This window comes from Hydra vulgaris, chromosome 12 (genome assembly GCF_038396675.1).
Source record: "Hydra vulgaris chromosome 12, alternate assembly HydraT2T_AEP".
Classification (NCBI taxonomy): Eukaryota; Metazoa; Cnidaria; class Hydrozoa; order Anthoathecata; family Hydridae; genus Hydra; species Hydra vulgaris.
Window position 1 is genome coordinate 21421840 of NC_088931.1, and position 13547 is coordinate 21435386.

Sequence of the window (13547 nt, forward strand, 5' to 3'; positions counted from 1 at the left end):
GATACCACTAGCAACGCGTCTTTGCGCATGTGCAATTCATAAAAATGTTTACTTTATATAATTTAAACTATATAAATATTATAATTTATATAAATATATTCATAAACAAACTTTGCAGAAATTTATGGTTGTACTAAAGAGTCTATATACGAATAATATAAGTAAATAAAGATCTATATAGGAATACAATAAGCGAAAATATATGCTCTCCATGTTATATTATATAATGATGTTTTTTTTGTCTTATATTCTATATATCATATTTTTATTATTACTTAACTTTGTAATAAATTTACTTTTAATGCTACTCTTACAATTATTAATTATCATTACTATAATTAACACATATGCGTGTGCGTATGTAGGTTTGTGTGTGTGTGTGTGTGTGTGCGTGTGTGTGTGTGTGTGTGTGTGTGTGTGTGTGTGTGTGTGTGTGTGTGTGTGTGTGTGTGTGTGTGTGTGTGTGTGTGTGTGTGTGTGTGTGTGTGTGTGTGTGTGTGTGTGTGTGTGTGTGTGTGATAATAATATTAAGATAATTTAAATAGTTAATCTAAGATAAAAATATTTTTTATCTTAGATTAACTATTTAAATCATAGAGGGAGTCAATGTTTGATTTATTTAACCATGGAAGAACTACGAGCAAAGCTTGTGGCAAGATCAGAAGTAATTCAACCTAAAACTTTGAGTTGTACTCATCCTTTACTTAACCAGAATAACAAGGTAAACGGTATACTTACATTATTTTGTGCCTTTCAAAAAAAATTTTTAATGTATTTTTTTTCTAAAAACATGTTAAATATATGCTACAAAATAGTTCTTTATATTTTTTCCCCTGGTTATATAATAAAATAATAAACTGAAGCTAACTAAAATATATATATATATATATATATATATATATATATATATATATATATATATATATATACATATATATATCAAGTATATATATATATATATATATATATATATATATATATATATATATATATATATATATATATATATATATATATATGTATATATATATATATATACATTCATACATACATACATACATACATACATACATACATACATACATACATACATACATACATACATACATACATACATACATACATACATGCATACATACATACATACATATATATATATATACATACATACATACATACATACATACATACATACATACATACATACATACATACATACATACATACATACATATATATATATATATATATATATATATATATATATATATATATATATATATATATATTCAACACATTATCATGGCGTATTTATACACACACACACACACACACACACACACACACACACACACACACACACACACACACACACATATATATATATATTTGACATGTTATAGTATTATATTTTATATATATAATATAGTTTAATGAAAAATACATTTTTTTTGCTATAATAAATCTTTCATATTTAAATAGTAACTATCTAACCCCAATTCTTTGTTCCATGCCAGTGGGTTGGTTTATATTAATGAGAAAAGCAAATCCTGAAAATTTTAACATAAAACATTTTGTAATTTATGAGAAATGGTAATTTTAAATTTCTGAGTTTCCCAAATAATAAAAACTTCAGTATCAAAAAAAAGTTTTACTCATACTTTAAAGCTCTATATTTTCAAGCAAAATTTCAAAAGTATTTCTTGCTTTAGCAATGAGCAATGTAACTTGCTAATTTTTAGAAATTTATTGATAAGTTACAATTTTGTAAGCAGTTATAAAGTCCTTAAACTGTTACTATATATAATAAATAATCAACATAAACATTGAGTTATGCTTTAAGATCAATTTTAACTTGATAATTATAAAAGTTCAAAACAAATAAATTAAATTTATAAAATTTTGCTATGTGTTGTTATATACAGGCTTTTAAGTTTTCATTTTTTTCCTTTTTTATAGGTATTTTCATTATTATTATTTTTATTTTTATTATTTTCATTTTTTTGAGAGTTTTTTTCATTTTTTTAAATTTTTTTATGAAATATTTTCTAATAATTTTTATTTTAGTTTTAATATTTGGATTGAGTTAAGGTTTATATCACTTCAAGTTTCTTTTTTGCAATTTAAGTTGTTTTCATTTTAAATTTGACAAGATTTAAAGATTTTAAGTTTGACAAGATTATGCAGTCTTAAACTTAGTTGAAGTAATTTAAAATACAGTTCAGTTGGTTTCCAAGCTCTTTATCTTTAAAACCTAAACATAAATCAGTTTCTGATATTAGATTTTCAAACGCAAATAATCATTTATATATATATTCACACAAAAACAAAAAAAAGTCATTCAATTAGAGTATTGTATAAATAATAACAGTTTTAGCTTTATAAGCAACGTGGCCTTGGAACATTGTTTGAGAAAAACCTATGTGTTAGTATAACATTAAGTTAGCCTTCACTTTGAAGCAACAACTACTATACAGTCAAGAAAAAAATAGAACTTTTGGTTAGAAAAAGAGAACCAAGTTGTTACAAAACATTTAATATTGCTGTTCTTGAGCAGGGTGTCAGTAGAAGATGTCAAAATATTGCTTGGAGGATTACATAAAAAAATAAAGATTTGATTTACATGGGGTTGTTATTTTTTAATATTTCAGCTAATGTTTCTTTTAAATAAATTGACTTTAATAAAAATACATTGACTTCGCAGCAAGTAAAACTAAATGAAACATTAATGACTTTGTGAATATCAAGGTAATATGCAAGAAGTTGCCATAGAGCATTTAATGTTGGTGCTCTCTCTAAAGGCGTTGTTCAAGCAATTCATTGGAAAGAATATTATAATATTGCTGTTCTTGAGCAGGGTGTCAGAAGAAGATGTCAAAATATTGCTTGGAGGTTTACATAAAAAAATAAAGATTTGATTTACATGGGGTTGTTATTTTTTAATATTTAACCTAATGTTTCTTTTTAATAAATTGACTTTTATAAAAATACATTGACTTTGCAGCAAGTAAAACTAAATGAAACATTAATGACTTTGTGAACATCAAGGTAATATGCAAAAAGTTGCCATAGAGCATTTAATGTTGGTGTTCTCTCTGAAGGCATTGTTCAAGCAATTCATTGGCAGTGTTGCACTTGTGGCTTCTGCCCCCTTAGGCATATTATTAGTCATCACCTTATAATTTGTAATAGTAGTTAAAACAATACATATCTACAGTAAAACCTAGTTATCTGTTGTTTTTGTTTATTTATTGATTTAATAAAAGGTAAAATTATACTGTAAAAGTAATAATAGAAACCAGTACTTTCTATTACGCGATATAACAACAATCAAGTTATGTAACGTAAATTTTTGCGCAAATGTTCTTTACCTAAAGACACTTATACTATTGTTGCTTAAAATCTTCATTGTTTATTATAAACTAATCATAGGAATAATTTTAAAATTCAAATTAATTTTGGTTATGCGATAAAAAGTAAAATTAAAAAAACGTTTGATAAAATTTTTTCAAAGAAAATAAGAAATTCAGTGCCCCTTTTTGTTTGGCACTCCTTTGGCAATTATTTAGATTTTTTTTTTGCTTAGAAAGTTCAAATAAATTAATTTTAATAAATTTGAAATAAAAATTAGGGAAGCTTTGGAGATACAGTACTAACTAGCCCACATGACCCATTTGGAATAAGTTTGGATGATATCTAAAAACAGGTTTTTGGAAACCAATGATGCAGTTTATTCAGATTAAAAAGTGGTATCCAATATGTTTTTTTTAACAAGTTTTTAAAATGTTTTTTATAAAAATGTTTAGTCTGATGATGAAACCATCTAGTGGTCTTAAAATATTACTAATAAATAAATAATATAGTTATTTTGAATGTCTCCATAAAAAGAAGTAATTTAAAATAAATAATTTTGTTGTTTTACTTGTGTTATACTTAAAAGCAACATATTAAAGCATTGTTATCAATATTTATTCATGTATCGCCTTCTATATTTCTATATGATTGCTGTTTAGATATCTAAATTACTGAAGCAAGTTGTTCAAAACAGTCCAAACAAACTTTGAAACACTTGAGAGAATATGCTATAACTATTATGTTCCATGTAGAAAACACATTAAAAGTTCTGTTTTTCAAAATAAATAGAACCAAGTCAGGCAAAATCAGGGTTGGCATTAAAAAACCCACCCAAAAATACCCACCCAATAAAACCCAAAACAACCAGCTTAAAAAGGCAATATAGGTTTTATTGGATTTTTTTAAAGATATTTTATAATTTTATGAACTATTAACATCAACAACATGAACTATTATAACTAACATTAACATCATAACTATTACATTATTAACTATTATTATTAACTATTATTATTAACTATTATTATTATTATTATTATTATTATTATTATTATTATTATTATTATTATTAACTATTATAACCAACAATAACAGCTATCAGAGTAAACTAATATTTGAATCATTATTTGGAAATACATTATCAAAATTTTTATTCAAATCTTTTTATAGATTAAGATTTTTTTTTATCTTTTGTGTTGTTCATCTTGTGGTCACAATCCTCTCACAACTCTTTAACTCCAAAACACGAACCTTTATTAACAAGGCCAATGCGCAGAGAAACAAGTTTAAAAAAAATCAATACATATAGATGAATTTTTTTTTCTATTACAATTTTAAATTATGTTTAAAAATCTTTTTCAAAATAATTTAAAAACTTTTTATAAATTATTAAATAACATTATGTACAACATATTTTAAATAAAGTTTAAGTAGAAAATTTTACTAATTTTCAATATCATTAAACAAAAAAAAAAAAGTTTAACATATATAAAATAAAAATAAAACCCAAGTTTACCCAAAAAAAACCCAGGGTTTTTACCAACCCTGGGCAAAATATCTAAATTGTAATAAATGATGTTTCATCCATTTCACTGCCAAAAATATATGTGAAACAATTAGAAGTTCTATAAGTGACTTTCTTATTCTAGCTTCAAAAGTATATTTAGTTGCTAGAGATAATGCAGCTAATATGGTAGCTGGAATAAGAGAACTGAGTTACAATAGTTTGCCTTGTTTTTTACACACTTTACAATTTGCGTTGGATGATGCTATATTTGCCCAGATATATATAAAAAATATATCAACAACTTATAAAAACATAGTAACCAATAAAAAAAATTTCTGATGAGTCTTTATAGATGCAACACAGTGTAAAATGAAAAAAAGTTGATAAGTGATTTTCTACTAATTTATTGTTGCTCTGTTCTTTTAAGAACATTGAGCACTCTAGTTTGTAGAACACATTAAAAATTATTTGTATATATAGTAACCCATTTAATTCATTTTCAATTTTCATTTGAAGTTTATTTAAAAGTACCAAACTCAATATCAAGTGCTAGAAAGTATGTTCATTACTACAAGATGGAATAGTCACTATGTTTATGGTTTTTTTGAACAGAAGTGTGCTTTGATCTCATTTTCTTGTGATAATGACAACTCTAAACTGAAGTCAACTCTAAACAATGAATGAATTAGTTAAGAAAAATTACTACAATTTAATGGTATCAAAAATTTATCAAGTGAATGTGAAGCAATTACATCTTCTATATTTCCAACTGTACAAGCTATACAAACCATGCTTGTTTAAGCTGAAAGTCTCCCTTATTTTTAAGATTAAGAACAACTTTTAAACAATGTAATTTAATAATGTATTTTAGAAAATTACCAAATAAAAGATTTTAAAATTATCACAATGAAAAAAAAATCCAATTTTTATAATTTTTTTCCAAACAAAGAAGCTGATAATTATCTTACAAAAGTTATTAATTTGCTTGTAGATGTGATTCATTATTGCTTGTGATGTGATTTATTATTGCTTGTAGATTATTCAAAAAGTCTTAGGTTTAGTATTATTTGTTAAAATGATTAAGTTTAGTACTATTTGTTAATCACAATAGTGTTATTAGTATTTGTTAACAATAGTATTTGTTAACTTATTTTTATAATTGTCAACTTATGATTTGGGTTAATATTGTTAGTGTTAATAATATTTATTATTAGTATTTTTTTAAATTTAATCATGGTTAGGGTTATTATTAGTTTTTGTTAACCTTAATCATGAAATCCATGATGAAGGTTAGTTTTGGTACTATTAAAATAATTCAGCATAATTTTTTGACAAAAAGTCAGAAAATTATTTGAGTCTGACAAAAAATTGTTTCAGTTGATTTGCTGTTTAATTGTTTCAGTTGATTTGCTGTCTGATTTCAATTGTTTCATTTGATTTGCTGTCTGATTTTAGTTGATAATGTTGCTTTAAAATCTTTTTATTGGTTGTATTAAACCCTGTTTTTCTGCGATTTTTTTAAATGTTATATTTATTATGAAATCAATAACCAATTCAATACCGGTGGTCATATATTCAAGTGAAAAAAATATTCCTCTTGCTTAAGTATGTGTACAAACTTTTTTTTTAAAAGAATAGTTAATAAATGGAACTCTCTTCATAATGATGCCATAAAAGAACCTTCACTAAAATTTAAGATGCTTCTCAACAACCATGTCAATAACAAGTGGCTTCTCTATGACTGATATGCATTTCTTTTTATACTAGCATATATTAAAACTGACATTGTTAAGTTCTTATATAGCCAGGTTGATAGGCATTATATGCCTAACAATTTTTAACAATTATAACAATTTGTACATAATTATGAAATTTTTTTTACCAAGTTATAAAACATTTCGATTTGTTTACATGTAAACCCTTAGATATTTACAGTTTATCATCTTGAATGACTTGTTTGATATTTTTATGGATGTAGATTATACTTGAGTTCTAAAGACTTGACTATAAAATAATGTTATTTTAATGTTATAATAATATAATGATTTTTTGATTATATTTTTAGGGTCGTCAGTTTACTAAATGTTTTAACCCATTGGTAATTTTTTAAGTTTTTTTTTTATTCATGTTTTAATTCAAACAATTGATTATATATACATATATACATATATATATATATATATATATATATATATGTATGTATATATATATATGTACACATACATATGTATATTTATACATATATATATATATATATATATATACTCTTTTATTTTTCATATCTTTTTTGTTATATCTTTTTTCACTTAGCCTCATTTAAAACTATATCAAGAAAAACAGAGAGAAAATACAAATATTGTTAAACATAATACAGATTTTGAATTAAAATGGAAGCAGTTAAAACGAAAAACTTCACTTGAACCTTTAAAAAAACATTCAACAACTTCTCTTCCAGAGCTTCCTGATGATTTTAAGAAGCGTCAAAAAGAGATAGATCATTCTGCTGGAATAAAAGTTGAATTTTCTTCTGACTCATTGGTAAAGAAAGATTTAGTAAGTAAATATCATTTTAACAGCCAATTTTATTTGGATCCTTTCAATTTGGAAAAAATTCTGAATCTGGTAAAAATCCACCCGAACAATGGTTTTGTCTACATGATTGTTGATTCATCACAAGCGCCTATTAGCTCTAACCCATATAGTCTTAAGTATGCTTTTCTTACTTTTTCTTATAATTCATAGTCATTCCATAATATTTATATGAATGCATAAACTCTGAAAAATTTTATTTGCTATGATGACAGAAACTGTGAGCAGTTGTTAGAAAGCAAAAACTGATCTAAAAATTTGTTGCATTGAAAATTAATTATGAAATATCAGTAGTTTCAAAGTTGAAGGTATAAATATCAGTAGTTTCAAAGTTGAACAGTAGTTTCAAAGTTGATTCAAAATATCAGTAGTTTCAAAGTGGAAGGAAAAAAGAAACATACTATATAATATTTACAAAATAAAATAGTAAATACAAAATAAAATAATATATACAAAATAAAATAATGTATACAAAATAAAATAATATATACAAAATAAAATAATATATACAAAAGGTCTATGCTAACTGAAAATGTTTACTGTTATCAACTTTTAAAGTTGCTTAAAAAATTTAAAATATTATACAAAGTTTTGAATAATACAACTATGTAACAACAGTTTCTGTTGAAATGTTCTTGTAAAGCTTGTTTTTTTTTTTAAATTAAGGATATATTTACTAATGTTAAACACAACTTAAATCTTGTAATTTTTTTGAATTTTTTTCTCTTATAGAAAAAGAATAACTAAAATATCATTAACCTGTCTGTTTTTTAAAATATCATTAACCTGTCTGTTTTTTAAAATATCATTAACCTGTCTGTTTTTTAAAATATCATTAACCTGTCTGTTTTTTAAAATATCATTAACCTGTCTGTTTTTTAAAATATCATTAACCTGTCTGTTTTTTAAAATATCATTAACCTGTCTGTTTTTTAAAATATCATTAACCTGTCTGTTTTTTAAAATATCATTAACCTGTCTGTTTTTTAAAATATCATTAACCTGTCTGTTTTTTAAAATATCATTAACCTGTCTGTTTTTTAAAATATCATTAACCTGTCTGTTTTTTAGAATATCATTAACCTGTCTGTTTTTTAAAATATCATTAACCTGTCTGTTTTTTAAAATATCATTAACCTGTCTGTTTTTTAAAATATCATTAACCTGTCTGTTTTTTAAAATATCATTAACCTGTCTGTTTTTTAAAATATCATTAACCTGTCTGTTTTTTAAAATATCATTAACCTGTCTGTTTTTTAAAATATCATTAACCTGTCTGTTTTTTAAAACTTTTAGTTTTTAAGATAATTACTATTTAATGGTTATATTATATAGAGAGTATAATAAATTTACTATTTAAAGTTTATTGCATAAAAATTAATATTTTAAAGTTGGCAAACTAAACTGTCAAAAAATGTGCCAAAGTACTTAATTTAAGCAGCTATCATTTGAAAAAAATACTAACCATTATTAAAAAATGTCATTATCAATTTTAATTTATATAATTAAATTTTTATTGTATATTATTAGAACTTGCATATTTAAACGAATGTATTTTAATTAATTCATGAACTTTATTTAGAGTTGTAACATATGCAGAGATTAACCCCTCTAACTATTTCACCATTAGTAAACATGGCGTTATGCATATAACTGTAGAAGACTCTGAGTTTACACCACTTAATCAATGGGAAAAAGATTTGTTTCACCATTCTCAACTAATGAAAATAAAGCTTTTTGCTAATTTTCGTCTTTGGAAATCATTTTTTCTCTGGCATAAAATATTGCAAATCAGGTTGTTAATGGATTATTTATTATTATACTATAATTTTTGTATAACTTTTAAAAAAGTGTGTTTACAAAAAAAAAAATTTAAATAAAATGACTTTAGTGTAGACACTAATTATGTTTGGAGATAAGAAGTAGTAAAATATATTGAAGAACATATGTTGCTTAGAACAGAAGTAACAGAAGGATGCATGATTTTATAATAAAACTAACTGGTATTAAACTAATGTACACAAAAGAAAAGCACAGAGAAGAGGTATTAAGACAAAAATACAGAATTTCCTCTGTGTCTTATTCTTAATATTCTTTTCTCTGTGCCTTAGTCTTTATCTTCTGCATAGAGAAGAGGCTGTCATCTGCATAGAGAAAAGGCCATCATCTGCATATATTTTTATGAAAGCAGATTTAATTGATTTACTTATAAATGACAAAAACATCACAAATGCCATGAATGGCTTGTGTTTAGGAAATAATTCTGAAAAAAAGGAGAGAAAGTTTTGATCTGGATGAATAAGGAGAAAGTTTTATGAAAAAATACAATATTTTTAACTTTGAAAATTTTTAAATTATGTACACTTTTTTTAAAATTGTAAATTAAAGGAATTTTAAAATTTTTTAAGAAATTGTCTAATTTTTATGAATAAATAATGCCATTTATTTAGAAAGCAAATTTTTGCAAAGAAACGTTTAAATTCTCGACTATTTACAGCAAATTTGGTATGCTATGTTTTACCATTAACTGTTATAAAAATACTTGTTTTTTTATTTTTATTAGTTAAAAACAATTATATTTACAATTTAGTGCCTTGGATCAGCACTATTAAGCTTGCGCGATATGTGCTTACGAATTAGTGATATGGGATTATTTTGGTTTGTAAAAAATCATACTTACACATTGGAAGAATTCAAGATTATACAAAATCTTCAACATAAGAAGGTAATTTGCTTATATATTTTAATGATAGACCAAAACAATTGTGTTTAAAGAGTAATTTTGATTAGTTTCATTTTATTTTTTAATTTCATATGGTTTTGAATACTAGATAGAACAGAGTTTATGTGAGTTTCGAAGTTTAGCAAAAGATATTGTTGGTGCTGCATGTCGAACAAATCTTTTGGAGGCTGGATTTGTTCCTGATGATCTTCATGGTTATTTTTACGTTTATAAATATCATTATTAACAATTTTATGCACACATACACACACAGAGAAAAAAAGAGAAAAACAAACTTTTAACTACTTTATTTTTTAAACTTCTTTAAGTGTGTTAATAAGATATATAATAATATGTCTAGTTTGAGAGAAATAATAGTTGCATTTACTAAGATATTGTAAGGTTTTTATTATGTAAAATTATATAAAGAATATAAACTATAAAAAGAATACATAATAAAGTATATAATATATACTTTATTATGTATTCTTTTTATAGTTTGTATTCTTTATATAATATATAATATAGTTTATTCTTTTTATACATGTTTTATATATATATGTATGTATATATATATATATATATATATATATATATATATATATATATATATATATAAATATATATATATATATATATAAATATATATATATATATATATATATATATATATATATATATATATATATATATATATATATATATATATATATGAATTGCGTATTTGAAAAGCCTCTCATCCACACAACCTTGTTTTGAGATATTCAATAAAAACTGGCTGATCTCAGTCATTTTTAATGCTAACAAAAAAAGTGTCTAACAAAATTAAGAAAAAAAAAAAGCGATAGAACTGATAGAAAAGAAAAAAAAGATGTTCCAGAAGCAAAATATATTAGAATAAAGTTGCTGGACAAATGGTGTTTTTAAAATAAATTTGGAAAAGTTAAACTTATGAAATAAATTCTATGAAAACTCATTTTTAGTTGCAAGATATGAAGGTTTTTTTCTGAACTGAATTTACATATTGAAGGTTTTTAATCTGAACTGAATTTACATATTGAAGGTATCGAATTACTAAACACCTTTATGATTAAATAAAAAAAGTTGTTTGGAATCTTGTATTGAAAAAAGTCACTTAGGCCATTGGTACAGTTTGTCATAAAATTTTGCATGCTCTCAAAGAACATGTTGGCTTATTTTTTTGATGTCTTGAATTTTTTTTTATATTTATATTTATTTTACACATCTCTCCCATTGCTAATAGGGAGAGATGTGTAAAATTACATATCTCCCATTGCTAATAGGGAGTTCAATAATATTTTTTATAGCTAGTTGGTGTGTGTTTCAAAATGAGCCATCAATATATTGGTTCATAGACACATACCCAGGATAGCTCTTTTTTTTGGGAAAGTGTACAAATTTGGATGCTGCAAATGATAAGTTCATGCTGTTAGGGACTTGGTAGATTTCAAATTGGCACATTTTTTTTGTTTGTTTGTTGGCCACTAGGTTTTAAAATCTCTAATATCTGCACCCTCTACTTTTTTAATTTCGAACTTGTTATTAATGCTTGCATTCTTTGTAAGATCAATACAGTCATTGACAGTGTAAAATTGGTCTTCTCTTCAAATCTTTTTTTAACAACTGCAAAGTTATTGTCACACAATAGAAAAGAGTTTCTGTGGATGGGAAAGTAGTGGGAAATTTTTCAAATTTTCTTTGATTGCAGTGCCAGAAGAAAACAAACCATAGTGTGGTTTTTATTTTATCCAGGGCAATCATCTAAAAATAGGTGGATATGCTTTGAAGTGTTTAGGATGTTATTTTCTATGTAATTCATGATAAAACTACAGACTTTGTTGGAACTTTTTCTGGCTTCTTATACAGGGTATACATAAAATTTGCTGTTAAAATTTTTGAGAATATAAATTTCAGGGTATTTAATTTTGTCTTGATTGTGCATTATTTAAGTATTCAATTTTTTGTTGAGATATTCCATATTACGCGAAGCATAATGACTTGAATTTGTTGGGTATGAATGTTTATGTTGTAAAACATACAAAATTATAGAAGCTGGTTTTGCATTCCCTGGCGTTTTTTTCCCTCTTTAATCTACAAAAGCCTGACCTAATGATAGTAGTGTTCTCAGTGATTTGATTCTATCATTGGTTATGCAATAAATAGATATAAAAACTTTCTTACATACCTTTGTCTTTCCTGAACTATTAATGTAATTTTAAAATAAGACTTCCTTGGTTTTTTTGCACCCTGGGCATTTAACAGTTTTCTTAATCTCCTCCTTACCACAGCCACAGATTCTATAGAAGCTTGCAAGTAAGCATCTTGAGCATTTTTTTCTTCACAGTTACAAAATTTGGTGAACACCTTGGTTTGATTACTTTCTGACACATTCTCAAAGCATTTTAGAGCACATCTAAAAGATATGAGAAACATTTATTAATATATTTTTGACAGTTCAAATGCAGCATGTCCAACATCTACTGTTTTATTATAAAAATACAACTTGTCAGAAATAAGCGATGTTTTTTTAATAAACAAAAATTTCAAACTCAAACAGCTCCATAGAGATAACAGTACTACTGGTCTTTTTATGCTTAAGTTATAAGTCTATCTATAGTCTGAACAATGCTACGTTCATAACTCAATTACAAACATATGGTGAACAAATGAGGATTTTTTAATAAGTGATTCATATATATACCAAAACCAAAATCCTTAGTCGATGTTTGTTTACTTCACTAACCTTATTACTGAATAGTGAGTTGATGTATGTACACTCTGCTGTGCCTTAATTTTTAAATATTAAATATTTAAACACAAAAAAAACTATAAAATAATTAGTGTATAATAATAATGAAAATATACTGAATTAAGAAAAAAAAGATTCTATTCAATATTGTTGCATTTGTGGTTTTTTAAAAAACAATTAAATTAGTTTCCTCAATTATTTTAATGGTATTTTTCTTTAAGGGGCCTTAATTCTACTTTATTTATCTCTTTAAGGTCTACTATTTTATTTTAACTGTTTATACAATCCTCTCATAACTCTTTAGCTTTACGACACAAGCATTGAAGAACAAGTCCACTGCTAAGAGAAATAAGTTTAATGTGGTACTACCAGGGACATGGTGGAAATTGAACTCTGATTTTCTTATTTAAAAAATAATAATTCTATCACTACACTACCACTATGTATGTATATATATATATATATATATATATATATATATATATATATATATATATATATATATATATATATATATATATATATATATATATATACATATATATATATATATATATATATATATATATATATATATATATATATATATATATATATACATAGGT

At 24.2% G+C, this 13547-nt stretch overlaps 1 protein-coding gene across 2 annotated transcripts in view; it reads left to right on the forward strand.

The window, feature by feature from the left end:
* Positions 1-375: 375 nt before the first annotated feature.
* Positions 376-13547, forward strand: part of LOC100210595 (dynein axonemal heavy chain 6) — a 137689-nt gene continuing 124517 nt past the window's right edge. Inside the window, exons 1-7 of one of the 2 annotated variants that reach the window (XM_065812540.1) lie at positions 376-721; positions 6927-6959; positions 7172-7569; positions 9033-9245; positions 9901-9955; positions 10041-10175; positions 10282-10387. In XM_065812540.1, the coding sequence (XP_065668612.1) occupies positions 626-721; positions 6927-6959; positions 7172-7569; positions 9033-9245; positions 9901-9955; positions 10041-10175; positions 10282-10387 (1036 nt within the window). In that variant the 5' untranslated portion in view covers positions 376-625. The remainder of the gene's footprint in view (positions 722-6926; positions 6960-7171; positions 7570-9032; positions 9246-9900; positions 9956-10040; positions 10176-10281; positions 10388-13547) is intronic. The other variant, XM_065812541.1, reaches the window with a different exon arrangement.